This window comes from Octodon degus, unplaced genomic scaffold, assembly GCF_000260255.1.
Source record: "Octodon degus isolate 3935 unplaced genomic scaffold, OctDeg1.0 scaffold00079, whole genome shotgun sequence".
Classification (NCBI taxonomy): Eukaryota; Metazoa; Chordata; class Mammalia; order Rodentia; family Octodontidae; genus Octodon; species Octodon degus.
Genome location: NW_004524655.1, coordinates 11,606,235 through 11,617,031, shown reverse-complemented (window position 1 = coordinate 11,617,031; position 10,797 = coordinate 11,606,235). Strand labels below are relative to the sequence as shown.

The 10,797-nt window shown below is 39.3% G+C and overlaps 1 gene segment (V, D, J or C); it reads left to right on the top strand.

Annotated features, from left to right (window-relative positions):
- Nucleotides 1-4,806: 4,806 nt before the first annotated feature.
- Nucleotides 4,807-5,379, top strand: LOC111818086. The segment is given in 2 exon segments: nucleotides 4,807-4,858; nucleotides 4,982-5,379. Coding segments are annotated over 2 exon segments (444 nt in total).
- Nucleotides 5,380-10,797: the final 5,418 nt, after the last annotated feature.

The window sequence follows — 10,797 nt, the reverse complement described above, 5'->3', positions numbered from 1 at the left end:
AAGTTGACAATGAGCATTTAGCATCGCAGACACACACAGTGGATGCTGATGAGCTCTAACACACTCCTGGGTACCAGTATCACACTCAGGTGCTCAGGTTTATGTGGATATCCACATGGGAAATGAGTGTCTCTAAATTTTCTGTTCTGGCTTCTATTAAATGTCTATATGTATATAATGAAAAGAAAAACCAGAAATATAAAGTTAAGGATTGTTACAGGGTCTCTGCAAAGGCTGGGATGCATCATGTCCAGGCATTTGATCAACACCTGTCCTGCATTTAGCTAACCACTGCACTTTTCAGCACAGCTAGCAAGCATGACTACAAGGAAATCAGACTCAGACACATTAGCCAGAATACTTGTAAACAGTACAATATTAGTAATGCCTGCAAGTACAATAGAAATAGCAATGATGACCAAAAAAATCAGTTTCTTCAGAAAGGATGAAATTTCTGTGTCCATTTCATTATATAGCCTCATATGTTCATGTCTCAAATTCATGCATATGATACATACATGCAATTCATAGATGCAATATATTTTATTAGTTTCCTGTTAATTCATTAATTAAATGCTTTATTGGGTTTCAACATGTTGTGTTCATATATGCATATATTTTATCATATATGCCTTACAACTCCCCCTAAAAATGCTCTACTCACCTACCTTTATTCTTCACTCCTTATCTGATGACAGTTGCACTTTGTAACTGCTAACCCTGATGTGTCAACTCCATTGAATAAAGAAAGGCCTCGCATATTTGCTGTTATATCATGGGTGCAAGACTTTGGATATGCTGTGTCAGTAATGGTGAACTACTGAGAGCTTTGAATGATAAACACTCTCCTGCGGCAGCATGTGTGACATAGCCTCATCAATGTCACTGCCTATGGTCCCTCTCTTACCCCTCTCTGGCACTGCTCTTCTTCCCAACCTGCATGGACTGAGTAGCTCTGCTCTTCTCCACCCTTCTGCCGTGGCTTCCTCCCTCAGAGCAAATGCACCATAACATGAATTGTCCAAAATGAGAAGCCTAACTAAACTTGCCCTCCTCGAGGTCATGGGTGTCACATATTGGGTCAAAGCAATAGAAATACTAATACAGAAAATGGACTGCAGAGAAGTGGGGTGGTTGTTGTGCTGCACTTGAGTACATGGTTAAGAAGCCTTTAAAGCCTGATTTATAGAAGGAGCTTGCAAAGGTTTGGAAAACCAGGCTATGAAAGCTCTGGACTTCTGAAAACAGCTTGATGGTGGTTCTGGTTTGGACAGCAGAATATTAGGGTGCCCAAAGAAAACAAATGGTAAATAGTAGGCTTGGGAGTTTTCCATTGTAATCAAGAATTCCACTGGCATTTATTGTAAAGTTCATGTGGTTTACACTTAACATTTTCTACATTATGCTCATCCACTAAGCAGTATTGGGCATGATTAAGATTAAGTAGAAGGGGTAATTGATTGTCTGAGGAAATTTCAAGACAACCACGTATTTGTGCTGTACAACGGCAACTTTTGGCCTCTTGTAGCCAGATTTATATTGTAAGCCAAAGGCAAGTGGCAGAGCAGATAAAAATTAGGAGAATTAAAACCATGACCTAAAACAAACTATAAAAATGGAGACAAAAGAGGTATGGCTGCTAAAGAATTAAGTAATAAACTGAGAAGAAATCTAGTGCTTTGTATGAAGACAAGGCAAAAGATGAGCAGTGAGCATGTGAGGAATCAGGAAGACTTTGCCAAATGCAGACTCAAGGTGCAAAATTTGCTCTCACTTATGAAGAGAATTCCCTGAAAAAATGTGTGAATCAGTTGACTCTGGGCAGCTCTTTTTGCATTCTAGTCAACAAGAGTGTCAATGGAATATGAGAAAAATACTACATCTTGAGATAGAAAGAATACTGGCCAAAAGACACTGAGCTCGGTTCCACTGCCAAAGAACCCTATCTGGTCTGATTTTTGGGGTCCTTATTATAGGTCAAGAGTGACCAATCACTCAATGTGCTGTGCTCTGAGGTAGCTCTCCTTAATCTATGAAGAATTATCTCATTCTAAGTATTATGTTTCTCAAGGGTTTTTGGTATATATCTCTCAGTAAAAATCCTATTTTTCTTGTGTGAATGTTGTCTCACCATCTTCAGTGTCTCAGCAGGGGTATCATGCTCTGTGAATGTGCTTCACACTCTGTTCCCGATGAATAGTTTTGGTAAGAATAAATGCATCCTGTCGTCTTAAGGCAGACAACTGATGAGATGCTAAAACAAGGCCAGCTGTGATCCGGGTACTTACAGAGGTGCTAGCTGAGATTATGGATAGAAACATAAATGGAGGTGGTCCTTTTTCTTGGCAAGAGTCACTCAGATCCATATAACTGTAGCGTGTGACATCTATGACACCTTTGACTCAATTCTTTATTATTCTGGACAACATTGCTGCAGCATAAACAACAAAAAAAATACACAAAAAAGCACTTGAGAGGCTGAAAACAGGAGAATCACCACGAGTCCAATCTATGTTGTGAGACACCATAGACCTGTAGCAAATACACACACCCACAAAAAACAAAAAACAAAAAACAAAAAAACAAAAAAAAAAAAAGCCATAGAGACAAAGACCCAATTAACATTGGCACTTAATTTCAAACACCCGTCCAGAGCCCTTCTTTGGGACCTCACTGGCACTTAAAGCCATACCCTGACACCACATATGGCCTGGGTGTGTCAGGAGTTCAACTTCAGCTCAGAGATCTGAATGACAAAGTTTGCACAGCTCCTGTGGCCTGGTATCTCCACACTCTTCGTGGACCTCATCAGACAGGAGTGGACAGTGGTCAGGGCCTTCAGAAGGAACATCCTTCCAGAGTCTAACTCTTGACCTTTATCCAACCGTTGCTCACTCACCTGCCTCCCAAGTGAAGCCTCATGAGCACTTGTGTGTCCAGGTCCTTCACCCAGATGTGCTGATTCAGCTGCCCTTGCACTTGATCCCCTAGGACAGACAAGCACACTCATCTCTATCCTGGGAACTGGGGACAAAGTTACACTGTGGAGCCGAGGGTAGAGCCCTGTGCTCCCGATCTTAGGAGCAATAATGCTGTGGTTGGTAAACAGAAGATGGTCTCTGACTACTTTTCAGTTTTACACTCAACCTAAATCAGTACCTGAATACCCAGGAACATGAAGAAATGGGAAAATTCTGATCATCATTGTGGGTCAGAGTATAGCAGGAGAGACAGCTTCTGTGTAATCTCCAGTGAAACATGCAGAGGTGGGCATGAGAAGGTCCTCTGCTCATATCTGTGCCTAATTTTCTACTACTGTCTGGACACTCAGCTTGAAAGAAGTCCACAGACCAGACTGGGAAAACTACCACCTTCTAAGCTTTTTTTCGTTTCTTGCTAAAATTATGCTTAAGAGAGTGATGTCATTTCTATGTAGTGCCAGGTCTCGGTCCACATCAAATATCTGCACCCTGTAACATGTTTCCTTAATCTGTTCTCAGAAATGAGAGACTATTCGACAAGGCATGGTCGTTACAATTCATGGGTGCAGATTTAAGTTCCTTGTCGGAAAAGCAGCAACTTCACACTCAAAGCACAACCACAAGCAGCAGCTCCTCGGTTATCTCGCTTATCAACTGAGGGAGCAATTGCCCAACACAGAAGACAGGCTCCACGAGGGAATGCGCTGTGAAGCAGCCTGTGTTATTCAAACATCTGCTGACATCCAAATTAATTAAGCGCTGGCAAGTTATTTATCACTGAAAGTGTAACCACTTATCAAAATCTAATCATAGTGATTCTGAAACTGATCTCTTCAAATCACAATCACACCAAAGATTCTAGGAAAAAATTCTGTTAAAAATGAATGAAAGATGGTGAATTTATTATCCATAGAGGAGGCCCTTCTACCCTGCATAAAGTACCTGGCACAGGTAGTGACTGTGAGAGAATTATGTACAATTGCCGACTTGAGGTTTTCAGTACATGCTGCTTCCAAACTGCACATTCTATGAGTCTTCTTTCATTTTCATCAAGTTCTATCAAATATGAAGGGAACTGAATAAGCTAAATAGTAGAAGAGCAAGCACAAGTCAAGTTACATGAGGGAAGTTGGAATTCTGAGTAATTTAAAATAGAATATAAAATGTTTTCATAGGAGAATCACATACCAAAAAAGAATATGATGTTTAACCCATAATTTTCAGGCACGCCTACCATTTCTACACAAGCGTCCTTCTAGGAGTGAGATTCTATAGTCATCAGAGAGTATATCAAATCACAGGACCTTGAATTCTGATCACCCTTATGAGAATGGAAACAGAAATGATGTGCTCTATGGCCTCTGAGACATGGGCAGATGTGTGCCCTGTGGTCAGCAGGGCCCGCTGTGGGGCTGCCCTGCGCCTCTGCACAGTTGGATGGGAATAACTATTCACACAAAGGACCCTGGCTAGAGCACCGAGGCCACTGCTCACTGACATGCTGAGCTGCCGTGTCATCTGCAGCCTTGCAAAGCACTTCAAGTGAGGTTTGGTCTTCTTTCAGAAGATGCTTCCTCCCAGGACTTTCACAAAGTAGAAATGAAACTCTCTTCCTCCTCCTCTTCCTCCTCATCCTTCTCTTCCTCCTCCTCTTCCTCCTCCTCTTCCTCCTTTAACAGTGTGAGCTGAACTCCAGCATCAGAACACAGGAAGGTCCCGGACAGACAGGATGCAAACACATTTGCATGAATGTTCCTCCCACAGGCGCTGAGCAAGAAAAGGAGGCCTGGGCCACTCCAGCCACTGTTAGGATAAGAGGGCTGCTTCCACCATGGCCTGGACTCCTCTTCTCCTCCTCTTCCTCTCTCACTGCTCAGGTAAGAACGGGCCTTGCAGACAACTGGGCAATTTCAAAACCTCACTAGATGTCTTCTGCTGTGATAATTGTAAAACTTTAGCCTGATCATTGTTCCCTAATTCACTGAAGACTGTATTTGCAGTTTCCCTGTCTCAGGCTGTGGTGACTCAGGAACCCTCCCTGTCTGCATCTCCTGGAGCATCTGCCAGACTTGCTTGCACCTTGAGAAGTGACATCAGTGTTGGTGGTAAAAACTTATACTGGTACCAGCAGAAGCCAGGGAGCCCTCCCAGGTTCCTCCTGTATTACTACTCAGACTCAGATAAGCAACTGGGCTCTGGCTTCCCCAACCGCTTCTCTGGCTCAAAGGACAAGTCAGCCAATGCAGGTATTTTGCATATTTCTGGGCTGCAGCCTGAGGATGAAGCCGACTACTACTGTGCCATCTGGCACAATAGTGCTCTCACAGTGACACTCTCTGATGGAGAAGTGGCACAAAAACCCAGCCTGCCCTGGCAAGCAGACTGTGATGCCTTATAAAATGTAAAAGTAACTTTTATCTGCATTAAGTATGCTTGAATTTAACTACATTGTGACACTGTTCATCAACTCAAAGTAGCAAACCATATTGCTAGAAAGTCAGGAAAAAAAAAACAAGTTATCTGTGATATCCTCTAAATTTTGCTTTGGTGGTCCAGTGATTTGAAAATAAAAAAAAAGGAATATGGTGCAACAATTTTTATCATTTTATCATTCAGACAAAAATGAGAAGAAAAGGAGTGGGTCTTTCTTTGGCTCTCCTGGTCAGCGCTGAAGGCCATCCCAGCAGGAAGGTTGTCTTGAGAGCACGGATGCTGCACTTGCAGATATCATGAAGATCTTTCCTATAAAGAGAATAAGAATATCATAATTTCTCTCCATCAACTGTGGAGAACAAACGCATTCTTAATCCCTGAAATGGACTAGCAGGGCTTAGGGAGCAAGGCGAAGAATGAACCTGCGCATCCAAGTGTTTAGGAGTAGAGGAACCATCGGCATAGTGCAGACAGAGGAAGAGAAGAGAAGTGATGTACATTGGTCCAAGACTCAGATATATAGATATATAGATATATTTGGCTACAAATGGTCCTTTATTTATATTTCCCTTTTTGTTTAGTTTTGTCAGAGATGGGTATTCCACTGCCATTCAGATATTGTAGGTGCATGAATTCAGCAAAATAATCCAGAATAGGATAGATATACAGCTACTATCTCTTAGTTGAAAGAAAAGAAAGATTTGTACTAAGAGTGTTTAGACAAGATATCATGTCTGCATTGTGTACTCTGAATAACTACTATGAAGACAACAATATGCAATGTATTAATTATTGTTACTGTCCTACTAGCCTGTTTTGAAACTGTCTCATTGCTATTTCTTTCTAAGTAAAATTAATTAAAATAATATATAGGCTCTACCCACAAATAAGTCCCAGTTAAGTGCCTCAACTGTATACAAGACAATTAAGATAGTTATACTACTATTTTCTATTAGTTCATGGAAAGATAGGTTGTGTTTATATTGTTTGATCAATGTTTCATACCTATACATTGTAATATGAGCACCTAGTTTGAGGGTAATAAAGTGCAAAGTACTAACAATTGTTACTTTCCTTCTATCTTGTTTTGAAATTTAGTGTCATTGTTTTTTCTGCTTTTTTCTTTAAAATAAAAATGACAAAGATAAAAATTTCAAAAATATATAAAGGATTTAAAAAAGAAAAACAAGATTCAGATCTTTGCTTCTGAGTCACATGACTTGTGTGAAAGCTGGCTCCTAACTCGTGTATACTTAGCTGGTGTCTGCATCCCAGACAGGATTACTAGCACTCAATTTTTACCTCACTTCTGAGAGACTCTTCAGATCAGAAATGCATTTCTTTTCTGAAAATGGAATCAATACTACCCACAAATTCCAAAGGAAAGTTTAAGGTAGAGGATCAGAGAGACCTGAAACTTCAGCAGACTTTCAGCAGATGCAGAGTACAACCCACGTGACTCTTGGCTAACAAAATTCAATGGATTCAAGGATTTGAAACCAAAAACTTTCAAAGGGGGGCATGTTCCACTTTTCCTCAAAAAGTTCAATGGAAAATGAACTGGGAAAACAAAGAAATTAAAAATGAGCACCATTCCAAATCATTAATACACCATGCCGAATTGTGCGCATGTATCAATACCTAGGAAACAAGTTAAAAGTCACCCTATCAAGCACTGGGCAAATCAAAAGGTGAATGAGAAAAGACCAGCTCCAGATAGCTCCACTGAAAATGACTCGGGGGCTGATGTTTTATAATAGAGATTGTCAAACACCTATAAAATCCTGATGACAAAACATTTCATATGTCTTTGACACAAATGGAAAAGGGAAAAATAGATGTCATGAAAGCAAAAGTATTGTAATTTTAAAAATCAAAAAATAAAGTTTAAAAATCAAATTGTTAACACTTGAGGTAGAAAAGATTTATTTTCTAAAACTTTTGAAACAGTGAAGGAGATAATTTGGAGAATTCGTTGAACTGCTCCCTAATTCCTGCTGATCTAGCTTCTATTTTGCTGTTTAATATGTACAGAAATTGGTTTCTTTTTTACTACTGATTTCTCTTTGTTCACTCAAAGGAATGTTTCGTTCTTTTGATGGGCCCTTCGGTGTAAGAGAGAGCTTTGTCTATGACTTCTACTCAGAGTTCCATGTTGGCCATTTTCCTAAGACGATGACAGAGTGTTAACCATTGTCATTATAAAATCTTTACTTTATGGAGTGAACATAAAATAGTTCACTCCATAAAATAGAAGACAGTCAGTGCACCTAGAGAATAGACTACAAATAGTTATGAAAGCACACTAGGGGGCACTGTCCGCCTTCTCAAGGGTTGGCAAAGCCTGGAACACAGAACTCACAGTAAATGATCTGATTTGTGCTCAGAGGCCTGAGTTAGTTACAGCAGGTGCTTCCTCTCCTGGGAGAATGCTGTGCTCACGGCACCTGCCTCCCTAGCAGTGCTGCAGGTCCTTGAATTAAAAATCTTGCAGCTGATGGTGCTGAAGTTGTTGGTAAAAAAAAATAATAATACATATTTCTAGAAGAAACCAAAAATAATTGTCCATAGGAATTGAAGAGGCCATAAAAAGATCACCCTAGAGTCAGCACCAGCATCAGGGGCACAGAAATACTTGTAAAGTCCACAATATTGCTTCCCCATGTCTTCTCCTCCTTCCTTCCCTCCTCACTTTCTGCCCAGATTCATGTAGATTTCAAACACCTGACTTTAGAGCAAACCTCTCTGACAACCTTATCACTGGTGTCTGTTGATTGTTATTTTAGTCTCCAGTGGTCAGGCTGTTGTGTTGTTGAATCCTTCAAAATCCCTATCCATTTGGAGCCTCGGTCATTTTCATTTGTGGCTGCTGCTTTGTAGTAATCACCGAAGTCAGTTTTCATCCTGGTTCTACTGAAATTGACCAAACATCTACAACAATGATTTTTGACACTAACAGTAAGAACTCCTCAGCACCTGTCAGGTCTGCAACATCCCACTCAGGATAAAGTGGGCTTCAAACCCTTGCAGCCCAGCCTCAGGATGAAACTGAGTGCTACCCTGTGCTGTTTGACAGTACTGCACAACACAAGGAATGCAGATGGAGAATCAAGACACAATCCTAGGTTTTTCTAATTCTGAATACAGAGAGATCAGTTGCCTGGACAGCGAATGCTCTGGCAGATTCCTGTTGATTTTCCATAGAGAGAAAAGTAGAAGAAAGTGTCTGGATTAATTCTTCTTACTGTTTGTGTCTGAGGTCAACGGATATGCTTTAGTTGTTTCATCTGAGGTGTTCTCTAATAAAACAGAATCTAGTTATTTGATCTTCCTAAAAGTACAGTGATTTAGGTTTAATATCTGACAGATGAAGTCAACATATTTTCCTTGTGTGAAAGCCTTCAATAATGTTCATTTTGACATCTAAGTGAAAATTGGAAACCACTCTTTTTTTTTTTTTTTTTTTTTTTTTTTTTTTTTTTTTTTTTTTTGCAGTACTGGGGATTGAACTCAGGACCCTGTGCTTGCCAGGCAAGCACTTATTCTACTGAGCTATTTCTCTGGCCCCTACTCTTTATTTTTAATAAATTACATTATACTGTTTCATTTGTATACAAAAGCATTACATGTCACTGTTATTTTCTATTTTATTTCAAAAATAAAGAACAAGAACTAAGACAAAAGCAAAAACAAAGCAACAAAATAATAAAAATGGTATGTTGCAAAACAAAAATAGGAAATTAACAATGGTTGTTATATTACATATTGTTTTCATCCAAAATGCTGCTCAGACTACCAGATATAGGCATGTAAGATTGATCAATTAAAACATTAAATCTTTCCATCAACTATGAAATTTTTTCCTCCTACTTTTTATTGCTTTAATTTATTTTAAAGAGAGTATAAAAATAATAGTTAAGATATTATAAACTATGTTCCACTCAAAGTATTGATATCTATGAAAATTTGGAGAAAATTATTTTTCTCTATTGTTTTCTGTAAGATATCTCCTTATAAAGATACAATAAGATGCCACTCCCAAATGCCACAAAACGACTTTCTTCAAATATAATGTCATCCCAGATAGCAATAAATAATGTGATATTAGAGCAAGAGGATCAATACATTATGTCTGGCTTTTTAAAAATGTATTTGGTACAAGGTCTCACAATGCAGCGTGGACTCACAGTGATCATCCTGTTTTCAGCCTCCCTCGTGCAGAGATTACAGGGGTGCGCCATCATGCCTGGTCTCTGACTGCCAGAATAGATAGTGGGGAAAGGGATTGAATTTATTCAAAAGGAAAGAGTTGCTGAACTGAGAAGTACCGGAGAGGGAGTGGGGAAGTAAATTTATGTATGTAAGCAGGATGGTTTGGACAACAATACTGTGTATTTCTGCTGGTCTATGGAAAGGAACAGTTAATGCTTTAATTTGTTTCATCTCCTGTTTTTAATTGTACTTTTTCTCTTCTTTATTTCTTATACATTTCTTTATTTTTTTCTTTCTTCCAACTTTATATGCATGTATCTGGTAATATAAATAACTGATTAGAAGACAACGCTAAGTATTATGAGAAGTACTGTGAAATTCCTATTACTTTGTTAAGTGACATTCTGAACCACTGTAATTTGTTCTTTTTTAATTCTGGTATGCATTCTTTTTTTAAAAAAAAGTACATTATGTCTTTAGTCTGTATAAGAAGATGTCCTGAGAAGACAGGGATACACAGAGGAAGTATCACGAGGAAGTAGAGACTCAGCATGGACATGTGCAACAGTAGGTCAAAGAGTACCAAAAGGATCCACAGCTGGGATACTGGAAGAGGAAAGGAAAGAGTCTCCTAGAGGTATCATGGGGAACATGGCCCTGCTTGTCAGTGATGAATGACTAACCTTCAAAACTGTATATAGGATGCTTTATTTCTGTTATTACTTCCCACAGTTTCTGATACTGTGTTATTGTAATCCTAGGATTAAATTTCCAAATGCTAATCATCAGGATCAATTAATAGTATGATTTATTTTCTTTCAGTGGGTTGACCACTAGTTGACCATCTCCAACACCAATTCTGGAGATGAAGCTGACTATATCTGTGGTGCAGATTACAGCACTGTTGGGTCATATGGTTAGATACAATGAAACAGATGATGGAAAGTGGGATGGAAAGCATTTCCCCTATTTAACAAGGATGCTACATAGACTCACAAGTAATGTCTGACACCATGAGTAGCAAGATCAGGAGCTAGTTTACTAGGTGAAGATGCTACAGAGAGCACACATCTAATGATGATGGAGAAACTGAACCTGAAACAAGGTTTCTTCCATGGTTGTTCTGCTAAGTTGTAGGTGCATGCAAGGACATTCTTCTTTCTGTTTTCAA